Raw genomic sequence first — 16,503 nt, 5'->3', positions numbered from 1 at the left:
AAAGGTCCAACCTACCCATAGAACCCATCTCCAACTCTAGCCAGCAGATACAGGAGAAAATATAAGACACAGGGCAAGTAGATATCATTTCTTCATGTACAACTCAGCTCATTTCTGAGTTGAAAAAAAAGAAACCAAAAGACTTCTATACACAGCAACTGCATTCGTCCAGTCTATCCGAATAAGTAGGTATATTCCCAGTGGACAATCAGCCCAAAGGCAGCTTTACTAAAGCACTTCCAGGAATGTTTGTCCATTAGCTGGACTGCAAAAACAGTGAGATGAGGCAGTGTCCTGGCCCAGGACAGTCAAACATGGGGGAATTCAGGTAATGGTTAAATTTCCATCAACAGACTAGAAGCCACACATTCTCATGACAATAGCTATTACCTTCACATCAACTTACAATGTTTCCACAACCTCTATACGGACTTTCAGATTCTGGGGGAAGAAAATCCTGTAAAGGTTCATCATTATTTGTGGGGTAATTTAAGTTCCCAAGGAGCCTCCTGGTTTTCATCCTGTTCTCATATAGCCAAAAGTTTAGGCAAGCTTCATATTCTCAGCAGAGAAGCATATAGGTTTATAACTATATTCAATCACCAAAAAAAGAAAAAGAGATGAAAAAACGTGAAGAAGCATACAGAAATAATATGAAAGACAAGTAGGCATACCATTTCGGACACATGTTCTAAAGCTGGGTCTAAATCACTACTTTATGTATAACTATTCAAAGTCCTTTTAAACAAGAGCTGTGTAATTCATGTATTGTGAGTGCACTGACAGCATGAAAACACAATTTGAAGAGTCAGCCTTTAGCTCTAATCCCAGAAATAAGCACAGATCTTAACTTTATATAGTAAGAGTAGTCCATACTGTATGTATGTGTGAATAAATAAATTATACAGCAAGTTAAAATTAAAGTTTCCTTCCTTCACAGTCTGAAATGAATGAAATGTATTTCGCAGTAAGATCGAAATGTGGTCATACACTGCACACAGAAACAGTACTGAAATTAGCTATTAGACAGTTGGAATCAGACACAACAAGCAGTTGCAAGTTTCAGATAGTTATATGTTTACCTGTTGCTTTACTTAAAGATTAGGAAAAACAGTATTTTCAAGAAAGGAATGAGAATGTACACATGCAAAATACACCATCTATGATAAAAAAATCCCATAAAATGAATGCAGAAATAAAAGAACTTTAATTGTGTCACATACCATCGGCATGTGTCTTAAAAGACAGTCAACAAAGAAAAGTAGTGGGTTATCAAATTAAATTGTTAATAGATTAGAAGTGCAAGGTCAAGTAGTTTTTTAATACTAGGATACTAGTTAAATTCACTAATGATGGGCTCATGCCCCTACCATACCTCTGCTCTCATACCTACCATACCTTGCAAATCTTATGTTCAGGGGGTCAGGCCTCACTATACTCATTTCCCCATCAAAGAGCCTGACATTGGCACCGAGAGAGCCGGTGATCACAGCTCAGCATGTTGCTGTTCAGAGACATGAGATGCCATCACACCCTAGTCCAGCCGGCCTTGGACAGCACCAGTGCATTTGTATACTACATGCATCCACGTAAATCACAAAACTTGCATCACACTGTATTTCTTCTTGTGCAACTGAAAGGGTTAAATCCCTGACAGTCCCTGACTAAGACATAGACTTGCATTTTTTTTAGTTTATCCTTGTTCTCTTTTGTTCTCTTCCCCTGCAAAGATAGTTTTGGCTACCTGCTGAGCAGAGTTGATGGTGGAACATCTCCTGTGACTTCTTACCTGATAGGACTAAGCAGGCCTTGAGCAAGCTCGTTAGGCTTCCTAATTAAATCACTGATAAGAGGAACTTAGGACAATTGTGCCAAAGATAAGCACCAAAGAACTAGCTTAAATCGACCCCCTTGTAACATTCCAAGGCCGAAGGACTGATGAGCTAACTCAATGACTATATATGGACAAAGGAAGCCCAAAGTTCAACTAGTGGACAACATGAGGAAGACTATGGAAGACCACCGGGAGGGTGAAAAGACCCTAACCCTAATTTTACTGCGCATGCTTGGACTATGTAAATGAATTCCGGGAACTCATCACCGTAAAACTGCCCTTTTCAAGAAATCTGATGAATATGTATGATTTTTCTGTATATGAACTGATGTGTTGTGCTAACCTGGCGGAGCACTTGTGGCGGAGCGATCCCCAGTGCTGCCCAGCGCTGCAATAAAGAATACCTGCTTAATAGTCATCCCGACTATTGAGTTCTGATTTCGGCTTTTCACGGCAACACAACTATTGACATATGAATACTATAAACTGTTCTCTGTTAACAGTTTCCTTCCATTATATGTTTTAAGCACAGTATAGCTAGGAGCTCAGGTTTTGCTCTGTTTTCCAACACTGCATCAATGTGTTTGTATGTTTATTACAAATAACCGCAGCTGAGCGTAATCTTTTCCTTTTCACGTTTGTATTACCTAGAACACTGCACTGGACAGACAGGCAAGACATAAAATACTTTATCTGAACAACGTGTATCTAACTCTTAAGTAGGTACTTGAAAATCGAAGTCCAGTAATGATGAAAAATTATACCGACTCTGTAAGAGCATGAGTGCCCAGAAGACTGGCACAGGAGGTTGTACAGAAGACAGCATTTTTTTCGCCTTAAAGTATGGCTCCTGCCTTGAAAAAGAACATTGCACAAACATTTCTCATGTCCCTGCATTGTGGCGAGATTGCTTTCTCAACCAGAATAAAACAGGAGGGGTAGGTATGCTGAACCCGAACAAAGTAAATCTGTTCTTAAATCCATCAACAGCGCAGCATTCACTTTGTTCTCAGAAGAATATGATCCAGAGAAGGACAGCTCCACATTTGCTACAGCACTTCTTGAATGTTTTTAAAACACAAACCTCAAGCAGAATTCAGCCCATAAAGACCTCAAGTAATAGTCAAGTAAACATCTGCATCTTTTACAAGTTGTTTCATCCAACATGAAAAGAGCTTCTACAATCTGGTTAAAATATATTTTTGCACTGTGTAGAAAGCATAATAAGAAATCCTTGCTTATTGGTAAAATGAAAAATCAAAACTAGAAAAGGGTTAAAGCAGCTAACAAGACTTGATATTTGGCATTTTATTCTTTATTTTTTATTTATTTATTTTTATAGTTTACCTTTCAAAAGGACAGATTCTTCAACCTAATTTTAAGACAGCAAAAAGATTTTACAGGATCCTTTTAATATGTAACATCTTCCTCACTAATCCTTAGCCAAATAAAGGGAAGACTGCCAGCATTATTCCCTACAAAATATAAAATCAGGTATACGACAAGCCCATCTGCTCCCTACCTTTCACAGATCAATGCACAACCCATGAAAACTGAATTATGGAATACTTAATGAAAATTACTGAAAAGTGTCAAACGACAAAATACTGAAGTTACAAAACAAATATTTCCGTACTGTAATCACGTTTAGCTGAACTCTTGAGCAGTCAACATTAAGCTCAAATGTAACGCAAGTTTCCCTATCAAAGCCCAGTTCAACAGAGGAGATCTTTCACTGTAACATATTGATTTCCTTTATTGCTGATTCAAAAAAAAGCCTGATTTTTTTTTCCTGGGACATTTATATAGTCCTATCTAATTATATACTCCATCAACCTAACTCAAATAATAATATAATGATGTGTAGGAAACAACTGATATATATGCAGATGGTTTAAGTAGTACTAATTACATTCTAATTTTTTTAATTCATCGTAATGAGCCTTTCTTCCTATTCCCAGAATGGAGGACAATGTATAGGTTAATATTTATATTCAGAGTGTCATATTATCTACTTAGGAAAGTCACTGAAAGCACGTACAAATTAACACACAATTCCAACAAGTTCACCATACAGCCAAACTCAATTTCAAATTCAAACAGGAATTTTTTTAATTGCTAATAATCCCACAGTACCATACTAAACATTGCAGAGTATATTTTTAAAATGCTGCATCCAAAGTCTGCCAGTGCATTCTGTATGACTCTACCCAGTCTTTCACAGTAACTACAGTCTCTGAAAAAACATGCATAAGAAAGTAATGTTTCGATATACAGAAAGGATATCAAAAGGGTTTTCTACTAGTAAACTGTTTTAATACAGTACTTTGTATCTTCAAAGCACTATGCTGTACTAACTATTGAAGCAGGTCTAAACATACTGCTCCTCACAGAAATACCTAATAACAAGAATTACCATTTCTGCTGCTGTTAAAATTTACTTTTTGATCTAACAGAAGGGTTTTAAGTAACCCACCTCTGCATTGCTCTCAAGCTATTCCTCTCTCTACACCGCAAAGTGAGTATTTGGACTCAGGAGAAATCAATGAAGATTGAGCTTAAAAGACTGCAAAAAAGAGTCAGGCTTATGAGGTCAAAAGGGATTTAGATCAACATTTTCTATCAGCTCTTACAAGGAAATTGCAGTTAATTCGTTGTTTTAGCATGTATTTAATATCAAAACTTGCTATATCACCCAAAGGTCTTACCTACCATTTTGTCTTGGGGCACAAAATTCAACTGTTTATAGTAAGTAGATAAATAACAGTAATAAAAGCATTAAGTACATGTTTGTTTTAAATATTGTTATTACCAAACCAACCTTCTCTTTTGAGCTTCAGAGTCTCTCCTGGCTCGTTCTAATGCCAGTTCTTCAGCTATTCGTTTCTTTAGTTCTTCATCATTAACTACAATTAAAAGAAAATTAAATGAAATGTTAACAGAACACAACATATTCCTAATTACAGAAACAGCTGCATAATACAGTGCTCTATTTTATTTATTTTCTTTTGTCTATAAAGCAATTGAGTGCTTTCTTATGGTTTAACCACCTTTCAAATTTTAGCATACAACACTAGAGAGCCTTTAAAAATTACTCTTATTAAAGAACTTCTCAATTAGTAGAATCTTTTGAAAATTAAAAAACATACAGTGTATGTTAATTTAAGTACATTTTTCTAAAGAAATATACCTTTGTAAAGTAAAATCAGGGGGTGCGGAAACGGGACTAAAACCTGAATAGTAAAGTCATAAAATGCTGCTTTTTATTCATATGCAACCAAGGGAAACGCCTTCCCGCGTAATGAATCAAGTATTTTCAGATGCATATTTTACCCAACAAAGCATTTACAACATCCTAGATATCCATAATTCCAGTTTCTGTTGTTATAAAAAGATTTTGCCTCAAATTCTCCCAATTCCATTTCAACAAGCAGACGTGGAAATAATATTATCTTCATTTAGATTACGTCAGATGAATTAGTTGAAAGTCTGGTTAAGAACTGAAAAAGCAGGGAAGCAACTTCAAGTCTATGAATAAACTTTTCCACACAAAGGTAAAAAAAGTATGAGAGTCATTAATCCTACAAGCTTGAAAGACATCTATAAGACTACCAAAATCTATTCAATAAGGTTTTGAAACACAGAACAGGTCCATTCCCAAGTCTTTGATATTCAAGGGCTCAGTCATGCAAGCTGCTACACTGATGCCATTCAATATCAACTATCTCCGCATCTATAGGCAACTGCATCCTTCTGAAAAATCTGACCCAAGGAGATCAGAAATAGTTTCTTGTTACTTCCTTTGATAGAAGTTGTAGCAATAAAACAGGTTTCAAAGAGAATTCCAGAAGAAATCGTACTGAAAAGGTTGTTTCAGCCTAAAAAAAACAAAAACAAAAAACCCACACAAAAAAAACCCCAAACACCCAAAAAAACCTCATACACCACCAAAAAAGCAGCCACAACAAAAAACCAACCCAACTTTGGAGATGGTTTTGTTTTATCTCTATCCAAATACAACTTGACACACACATAGTAGGAATTAAAGAAAGAAAAAAAAAATTAAAATACCCAGTCATCTATTAAGAAAGAACACCATTTTCCACTTGGGAAAATGTAGCTTCGTAACCAAAAGTTATACCAACTTCAGTAGAACCGCTCTTAACTTTGCATAAAATACTGATTTGTAGTAATCAAGAAGAGTGAGTTTTCCTATAGGTGGAAAAGAAAACAACCATGAAGTACAGCTGTAGAAAGAGATTAAAAATCAAAGAATTATTTCCAGGTTTATTCCAATATAAGTCCTAATCTAAGACCTCTTTGTCTGGAATAAAGGTATACCTATAGTAGCTGAGCTGTTACAGGCATACAGATAATTCCCTTATTTATATGAAACACCTGGCTCAAATTCCACCCTGTGGAACCACAGAGCTAAAAGACATGTAATCTCACTCCAAAATGCCTATCACTTCAGCATAATATAGATGTTGAATTCAAGAAGGTGATACAACCCCCTCATCTGCCCTCAGAAGCAGTAACAAAAGGACTTGCTTCGGTAGCTAAAAACCAGAGAACTACATTTTCAGGCAATGTAAGACATGAAGCAATTGCGAGACAACAAGCAGTCTCCTTCGAGGTGGCATTTGTATTAAGTATTTATGCATACAGACAGCATTCAACAACTGTTAGTGGTCAGAAATTTGTGGAGATACTGAGGCAGAGGGGGAAAAAGCCATCAGCCTCTTTTTTCATAGCAAGCTGACAGTTACAGTATTTGCCCAGAAAGTGGAACATCCGGAATTTAGATCCTCTGAAGATGGACCTGTTTGAGTCCACACATCACATATACTCCAGTAAAATGCCGTAAACACCAAGCTACCATCTAATTTGAGTAGGTACACCCTCTTTTCTTTTTTCCCCACAAATAAAGCTAAAGAAAAAGTGCCTTAGAGGGTACCTAGTGACTACAAGACAAAAACTGAGACAGCCTCCAATTCTAGTACCCGCTTTGTGGACCCAGTTATTTGTTTTACATTAGGCAGCAATCAGATTTAAAAGAAAAAGACACACAAAACAAAAAAGCCAGTGACAAATAGCCATGTATCTCAGTGACCTCATCTCCAGGAGTCGGCTTTATCTGCCAATATTACCCAACATCATTAGCCCACATTCCCATTACAGTTAATAGAGTCCAGCGTGCAATTCTTCTCATCCTAAAGTAGACTTTTGAAATAGTGAATTTTACGAATGAATGAAGCAGCTTCATCAACTATATGGGAGTCTTGGCCAACTAATTCAGTTATAAGCATCTTAAGTAAAGTAGAATGAATCGATACCCATCCTGCCAGATGCAGCAAATGCTTAGATGACAGAAACAGAGTTGCGTTGGGGAAAAGTGGGGGGACACTTGTGAATGGCAAGTGAGACCCCAGCCTAAAAATATGTTAATATATGTGAAAATTCAGAGGTAAATACGAATCTTGTAACAGATTACTATCACAAACCCTGGATGAAAAAGCAAAACCCCCTTTTAGTGGGACTATCTCTACTGACTATTGACACTGCTCCACTATTTTTTACTGAGGCTATGCAAGGATACTCTCCTTTTGAGAAGATACTGAGCTTTTATAGCACACCTGTACATTTCCAAACAAAGATCAGCTAGTCACAGTGAACTGTATCGCCAGAAGAGAAAAAAAAAGTTTAGCAAAATATCAGGCAATCACAAGGATCCTGTTTCTATACTGCAGCACACATTAATCTCTCCCACACCTCAGTAAGCATCACAAGCCAAAATGAGAGCAGTTAAGGTTCTGCATTTGTACACTTAGAAATGATTAAGCTGTCATAAAAGCAAAGAATTTATTTCACATCACAGCTACCTTATTCACAGAACAATCTGAAAACCCATCATCAAGTGTTTCTTACTGCAGTTCTGCTCAACCCAGATACCTCAATATTTCATGTCCTTCTAATACTGGACCTGAGAACACACAAAACGTTGCATAAGTATATTGTCACCAGCATCTACATCATGAATTTTATTGTTCTGGTGTGCAAAAACAAGTACAAGAACTCTAACAGACCATAGAATGGTTTTTTAAGTTGTAATGAGAAGAGATTCAGGCACCGGCCAATAAAGACATTTGACCTTAACAATCAATTAGGTTACCCATCGATCAGCCAAATACTAATAGGGAATAAAAGTGGAGCTATAGATCATTCAATAGAATTACTGTAAGATATAAGTGGGTAGCTACCAAATGGGAATTTTATGATGTTTCAGTAAAAAATTGCAGTTCTACAAGTAGGAGGGATTTGTTCTAGGGGAAGAAGCATTTAAAAAAAGTTAGTTTATTAGAAATCTGAGGATCAGAAAAAAAAATGGAACTGTTTCTAGATAAAAACAGTAACATTTCTCTCTGATGGCAATCTCTGCTCAGACTACAGGGCATTAAAAACGGACAGCTGGGCATTAAATTATCAGAGAATATTAGAACCTGGTGGGTGCAAGACTGCTAAATTAAGCACAATCCGGAGACGGTAAGTATACAGCAGTTGCCAAAAATTATGTAGCCATTCCCACCACCACCCCCTTTAGTATTTTAAGTTCTTCAGGATACTGGAATCAGTATCAACTTCATAGTAAGTGCATCCCAGAGCAGACAAATTTGGAAGATTTTCAGGCAAGTACATTTAGGAAGGTCATACTTGCATCCCAGTGCCTTCTTATGCTCCTACAAGAGCGTAAAATGAATGCAGCTCCACCAGTTCCCAAGTCTGAATGTGCTAATGCACAGCTCGCATCACAAGACAATTTAGATAGATGGTCAGTAATGGGAACTATACTCAAAAAGCCATAGTGCTACAGCCAGAAATAACTCTTCTCTGTCCTCTTAGCATGCGAAGGTGGATGCTGATAGGTGTCTGATAAGCAGTATTCTCTTCAGGATAATGGAAATGGAGTACCACCGGCTGCATTGCCAATGGGCTCATTACCATGCTCAGATCTAGCAGCAGGTTGCACAATGCTTAAAAGTATGACCAGACTGTTCCACGTAACAACACTGCAGACACAGAATACCAGTATATGATTAAAAAAAAAAAAAAAAAAAAAAAACAACCCACGAAGCTCTTGCCTGCATCTTGGCAGACCAAGCAGTGACTGTCAACGGACAAGGACATTTTTCCATTTTGATGGCCTCCAGGATGCAGTAACCTGACATTTATTATTTGTCCACCTACTCTTTTGGAAAAGTTTGAAAGACATGGTCATTTATGCCTAATATTACAGCGCAAATGCATGACGTATTTCCTCCCCTTCATGCACAGATTCTACCTTTAAAAAAAAAGTATGTCTAAACTAACCAATTATTGTTACTTAAACCATTTTCACATACCACAAGCACAAGATAATATACTTATTTGGTTCAGTTAACTTTCCCTCCCCATACACACACGCAAAAAAGGTAAATTCAGCTTCTTTCACACTTAAAACAAAGCTTTAAGAGCATGGAAAAAAGGACAAGACAAAGATTAGATCTGAAGAAGCTATAAATTATGTCCACTACATATCTATTGGCCAAAATCTGTGACCATGCCCAACTAATAGAAGAGAGGCAACTTCCAGAATAAAAGTTACAGCACATTTACTCAAGTTTTCTACCAAATCATTCTAGTTGGCTTTATGCCTTCAGACAGATGTGCGGAGTGAAAGGGTGTGAGAGTACCTCTCACCAGGACCAGGTTTTATTTTGAAAAGAACGCAGAGCAGGCTGGCAGTTACGGAAGCGTAAGAGCATTCTCCCCATGGCCGTGTTTCAACACTTTTCCATTCAGCCTCTTCCAGACAAGGAAGACAGTCTGAGATTCCTATCCATCCAACACGCTTTTGCAAACCTGAAGGAGGCTTATTCTGCCACCTTTTTAAAAGGCCACAAAACCTATGAAAATGGTTTTGGGAGCCACTTGTAGCGATACGATACTGTTTTCTGTAGTCCAGGTATAGACTAACGTGACTGCTGTTAAAAAAACAATAAACAATTAAACAAAACAAAAAGAGTGAAGCCATTTGCTTAACCCTTATAATTGATTCTCCACTTGTGCTTCAAAATCAAATGAACAAGAAAACATACACCTGATATGTTTCCCAGGGTCCAAAACGCTTTGAATAATTACAGGGACAATTGATGAGGACAGAGGAGCTGAGGGTACTGAAGAGCTTACACACTTACCAACAGTTACTGAGGTTTCAGATATATAATATGCACTTCATCTTGGAACTTCAAAAGCCATCCACCAGCAGTATCGGAGCAAAGCCAAGAGCTTCACATGATGACAATTCTTGAGAAGCAATCAGCAATTTTATCCCCTAGGTCTACTGTAAGTTGGTGCATAAGGGTACGTGCAACTCAGCTACTCTCATAGTATCTTTCTCCAACTCCTCTGCCCTTGCTAGTCACAAGATCTAAATCCATACCTTTTTCCTCTCAGTCTAAAGCAACTGCTTCATAGAAAAAACATTCAGCTTGATATTAAAATTACAGCAAGAAGGCAGCACCCAAAGCTGCAAACAACACACATTAGGTAAAGCAGACACCTGCAGCCTCAAAAAGGTTAGCCTAAGAAATCAGGAATACAATACGGACAAATTAATCTAATAGCCTCTAGCCTGCAGAGCTACGAATCTGCCCATTAGTCTTGCATTTTCAAAAAAATCACTAATGGGAACAGCATTTATTACTAGGCACCTTAACTAAACCCTCTTGAAAGGGCAGGTGCATTAAGTTACTAATGAAGAGACACTTAGGTTTGATACAATCAAACATGTTTTAGAAGATACTTAGCTAAATAATATTCAGAGAATGAATTTAGCCAAAAAAGGAAAATAAAACAGTTCTATTTTTCCTTTTCGTTCAGCGCTAATAAAAAAGTGTCCAGTGAACAGGACGTCCTTCAGACAGCAACTTCTCAAAGGCCAGAACATAATCATACAGATGTCCTCCAGGTCATTTTACCATCTTCCTTAAAGAGATAGAAATTTGCTTTTACAAAAAAATACCTCCAAGACTGGAAACAGCACAGCCCCTCTAGGCAATATGTTTCAATGTCTGACTGACCTGATGGCAAAAAAGCTTCTCCTTACAGGTCCAAAAGCACTCTTGTTTCAATGTATGCCTCTTGTTTCTTGTCTTCAAGCCATGCACCACCATGAAGAGCCTGGTTCTGTCTTCTCAATAACTTGTTAGGCTTGGAAGTACCCTTCCAGCAAAGAAGGCCAGGTCCCTCAGCCTCTCCTCTCGAGTTTCAGACCACCACTCCTTCACCCAATGAGCTCTGCAACACGCGTGGGGCTACACTGGCTACTTCTGCCTTCAAATAAACAAGTCACAAGGAAGGACAAGCCATACCATTTAAATTAAGTACATAGCTTAGGTGCAATCCAGAGGACTAACGCAGTCAAATTATTGTCTGAACGCACCAACAAAACAGCAAACAAGAAGCTACACATGCAGTTCGGTTCATCTTTTACATTAGCACTCAGTAGAGGCTGTTAGGAAAGTGTAGTTATAAAATGAGTGGTAAATTACTGCCACAGATTAGAAACAGGCTAAGACAGAGGACAGAAAGCACTAGCAATGGGAAAGCTCAACAGAGACTTTAAACTCTGCACGTGAATAGTCTAAAATCATTTTAATCAAGACTTTGTAAGACTGGAAAACTTTAAAAAGGAGAAAATAAGGCCAAGCAAGCTGAGCAGCACAATAGTATACAAATTCAGTTTTGAAAAATGAATAGTCACGCACACTGGAAAGGCATAATGCGATTTTATTTTACATTTTGCTTGGTTTTTAAATCAACCATAATCACATGTAAGTCCTGAGTATCACACAAAGAAAATTTGTTTCATGGCCAGCGGGGCATGAGAGGGAAGAAGGTAGAAGGGGGAGAGAAGGTCCAACATAAGTACAGAATATATAAAGAATGAGAGAGAAAAAATATGAAAAATAGATATAAGATGATGCACCTCCACACTTCCTCAAGCACAGCGTTTTATCAGTCTTTCCACGTAACACTTAAGCCAAGGACAAGCTTTGCTGAGATCTATTTCAGTTCCACCGTTTATGGGCTTAACGTAATAATCACTTTGAAAAGTTCTCCAAACTATTTTGTCCAATAGCTTATGTTAACATTTTCTTTCTTTTACGGCAGAGGGGAAATATCAGAAAGTTATAGTCTTCGAAACAAAGCATAGAAAAAGTGAGAGGGTTGGCGGGGGGGGGGGGGGGGGGGGTCCATCAGAAGCACTAACATACATTGGTTTCTCACAGATCCGTATTGCGTGTTTCTCTGCCCCCTCACCTGAAGTCAAGCTGATCTCTCTTGTCCCTGCGACACTGTCTTCCTCAAGCACTTCTCCAGTCTCCAAGCTTCAGCTCTCTCTCCTGCCTCCTAGCCTGACGATACGCAGCACAGGCTGTAGTTGCTTTTGCAGAACATGTGCCAATCTGCCAGCCATGGCGCATGTGTGGAGTAGTAAACCTTCAGCAAAACAGCCCAGGCAGCTGAAGACTTTCTCTCCATAAAGGTATTTGTCTTACTGTCTCTTTTCTACCTAGCCCTTGATTTATCAAAACCGATAGAAACATCAGGGTCTTGAGTCTTTGAGCCCCCCTTAGTTAGATTAGGCTGAAATCAATTAATAAATTCAGAAGTTAATCAGAAGACAACTGATGAACATACGGTGCTACCACACAACTCTTTTCCTTTGGGAAAGCACATAGAAATAATGGAAAGAAAACCCAAAATGGCTCAACACAGGAGAGAGACATGGTATAGAATATAATAATGTAAAATAGGCAGCTCCTGGCTTCTATTCATTCTTCCATTGCACGTTGCTAAAAAGGCTTGCAACAAAGCTGATAGGGCAGCACTGAAAAGACTTTTTTTTTGGTAATTTTTTTTCTAATATTTGAAATGCACAGCGGACAATATATCATCAAGTTTTTTTGCTGAAGCCAAAAGCAAGTAAAATCAAGGCGGGAGGAAGACTAAAGAACACCAACACGCTATGTAATACACACAGTGGAGTCGGAGAACACTGCTTCAAGGTATGTACCAACCATTGCCAGAAACAGGAAGACTTCTTTTTTTTTTTTTCTGGAAAAACTATTTCACAATCACTTACTGCAGAATTTCTTTCATTCACCTCTGTAGCATCTGGTATTGACAACAGAGCGTCAGGGCATTCAAACCATCGATCTGATCCAACAAGGCAGTTCTCATGTCCCTGTGCACATTAAGTATGAACATTAACCGGCTCACTTGGGACAACGTACCTTAGGGCCGTCTTCAAACCCATCACCTCTCTCAGTAGCTGGCAGGGCAACTGCAGCTTTGTAGACATTAAAGTTAATGAAGATGTCACAAGGAAAATTCCTAACTGCACACTAACAATCATAAATATTGAATCAGAAAGCATACGTCGGCAACCTGGTACCTTCACAGCATCAAGCTATGGGTTTGTAAACACATTATGAGTCTTCCACAATTAAAATACTTTTCCCACTCACATTCCAATTTAAGATGCATAATATGCAAATATTATAATAGGCAAATACCCTCAATTTATTCTTTCTACTTAATAAACACTCCAGTTCAGTCCGTACCTAAATTCCATACACCACACAAAAAAATATCAACAGTAGCCATTTAAGTTGATCAGCAGAGAAAAGGCAAAATATCAAATCCATTACTCTTAATTTATAAAGAGTAGCCAACTATAGAAATGACAGGCACTCGAGTAGCACACAATAATTTCTACTTAGACCAGGGAAAAAAAAAAAGTATATACTTTATTTCTTATTCAATTAAACAACAAGAAAATATCATTACCTTTCCTGACATTCTCAAAATTGTCTCCAGTGGCTAACCATGGAAACAAAATTTGTCTCACCCCTGAAACAGGTTACCTGAGGTCCAGGTTAAAGTGCACTGGCAAATCAATGCGAGATAGTCCATCTACGCCTACCCATGCTGGGTACTCTCTGTGCGTACATAGAAGTGTCAGCTCATCCAAGCTGTCAATCAGGTAACTCTTATGAGCATAAAATTTGCTGGTAGAATTACATACTTTAGTTTGCTTTGGATATCAGTAACACTGTCAAGGAACTCTTATTCTGGACTTCTAAAAACATAAGTTTTCAAGAAAGCCATATAAATATTCATTGCACACTAAAGAAAATAGTAAGACTTCTAGTTTTGAAATCAAACTGTATGATTTCAATGTTGATTAAAGCCATAGCAAATATATTTAGGGTGCTTAAATTGGGTGATAAGTCAATGATTAAATATACTCTTCCTTCTTTAATTATTATTTTTGAAAGAGCCTGGATTTGCTGTTAACAGAATACAAGAGGAAACAAGGAAGTGTTGTAACTGTTAGTACATCAGTATTCCCAGCATACAACATTTTTTTAAAAAATTAACAGTTTTCAAACACTGTTGCACCTGGTCTTTAACCCTATAATAGTCCAAATTAGCCTTACACTCAATGGAAAAAAAATAACGAACCATCCCTTCATTCCACCAGCACTAAAGAAAACACTCCAAAAATAAGTTATTTGCTTTAAAGACCAAAGTATCTGTTTCTCTCCCTACAACAAAGGAATCTCTTACAGACCCTCAGGAAGTTTACTGGTACATGTACAAATGAACTATCAGAAACAAGTATCTATGTATGCCAGAACAGTCGCTTTCATGAGTGACCTTATTACTCATTTCTCAAACTCTTTATTATGAGCCATGGACCAGGGCATGGCCAGCATTTAAACTGCTGTTTGTTTGGTTGGGTTTTTTTCATTTATTTATTATTTTTAAAGAATAGCATTCTTAAGAATAAATTCTATTTTCAGACTCATACAAATTTAACTACCAACACATACAGCAACTCTTCCATTTAAGTTCAGAATTACAGGCACTTCCTACAATCATGGATTCAGTACAAACATACAGTGCGCCTCCAAGGACAGAAATTTGTATTAACTGTTAAATATTGGTAATGTGCAGCAATACGTAAACAAGCTCATAGGATAATTAAATACAAAAACAATGCAATTAAGTGTGCATAATTTAAAAATATTTAATATTTTAGTTTCCAAAGGCGCTCTTGCATATATTACATTATCTATTTTACAATGTAAATGTGGATATCAATCAATTTATACTAATTTAAATCAGAAACAAGATGGTACATGATCTAGAAATAGCAAAGCAAAGTTAGTTCATATTATATTTGGAACATCCTCTTTTCAGTATCCCATTAGTGTTGTAACTTTAGCAGTAAATCCCAACAACAAACTTATGAGGGGGGGCTAGAAAAAACAGGGGAGAGCAGGATTACAAGGTTTTCCCCTGCAATTCTTTGAATTGGGTTCTATCTGCCTGTGCGTAACAGCCATATTTACCAAGAATAACTCATTTCCGAGATTCGCACCTAAACGAGAAAAGCAGAGAATTTTCATTACTCCCTAGCATGTCCAAGGTTACATTCTAATAAGCTAACAGAAAAATCAAGTAAACAGAAATGGATATATACAACCCACAGAAAGCCAGAAAATTAAAAAATACAAAATCCCGAGGCTAAACTTAGAATGAGTTCTTTTCATCAATACACAAAGTAGAAATGGAGCATAGGAGAATAAAGTGGTAGGAATCAAGAAGCAAGGACACGAGCAAAGCTCTGTGCAGGACAAGGCCGTCCTGCTGCACCAAAGAGCCCGCATAGCCATCCCTTCCCGTCACTGACAGCTTAACAATAAATGTGTGAGCTCTTCCACTACAAAATCCTTATGCAATATTCCGCTTGGGTTTTCATACCGCCCAGAAAACATATCAACCTCTCCCCCATTCATGCTTAGCATGTCAGACTTAAGCTCAGACTGTCAGCCCTGAATGCAGGCAGGGAGAGATGTCCTGGAGTCACGACAATCGTGGTGGCAGAATAGACAGAGGTTCTCACCACAAATTTAAAATTGTATATTTGTGTGATTCTTCCGTCAGACTTCATGAATATTCAAAAAAAAATGGTACAAGAATTTCAATGCGGTATAGTGAATCCTCAAAAAATCTGTCAAGAATTTTCTTCCAGAAACTTAGAATTCATTACCAAAAAAAATATGCATGCTTGACACAGAAGAAACATCCTGTCTTAGAGGACTTAAGTTATATCTAACATGTGACAGATACAGGGAAGCACCGCAAGAGAAGAAACATGAAATGTGGGCAATATGTCTTGAAACATGTGACAGCTAATAAAATAAGCCATTTACCAGCAATAAGTGGATTGAGTTAAAGAAGCCAGTTAACATTAAAATGTACCTAATTTTTATTTGCTCTAGGAACTCCTGCTGTGCGAGCTACACGACTACATGAAGTTTCATTGTAACTTGTAAAATTGTTCTCAATGCCCTTAACAAGGCTGTGAATCATTTCAATCAAACCTTCTTAATAACCCATCCTTCTCACCCACCCCCGTAATATAAGTGTGTATATATATATATGAAATAACTTTTTTCAGCAGCTGTTTAGCCATAAGTAATTTTGCTGTCCAGTTCATTTTAAATAATTAAAAAAAATAATGAAACAATAGTATCACATACCTTTACAAG

General features: G+C 37.4%; 1 protein-coding gene across 3 annotated transcripts in view; it reads right to left on the bottom strand.

Annotated features, from left to right (window-relative positions):
• CHCHD3 (coiled-coil-helix-coiled-coil-helix domain containing 3) overlaps positions 1-16,503 on the bottom strand; it is a 160,748-nt gene that overhangs the window by 124,172 nt on the left and 20,073 nt on the right. For all 3 annotated transcript variants that reach the window (XM_075516292.1, XM_075516372.1, XM_075516452.1), the window contains exon 3: positions 4,656-4,740. In XM_075516292.1, the coding sequence (XP_075372407.1) occupies positions 4,656-4,740 (85 nt within the window). The remainder of the gene's footprint in view (positions 1-4,655; positions 4,741-16,503) is intronic.

This window comes from Mycteria americana, chromosome 1 (genome assembly GCF_035582795.1).
Source record: "Mycteria americana isolate JAX WOST 10 ecotype Jacksonville Zoo and Gardens chromosome 1, USCA_MyAme_1.0, whole genome shotgun sequence".
Taxonomy (NCBI): Eukaryota; Metazoa; Chordata; class Aves; order Ciconiiformes; family Ciconiidae; genus Mycteria; species Mycteria americana.
This window is presented reverse-complemented; position numbering and strand designations above follow the sequence as displayed.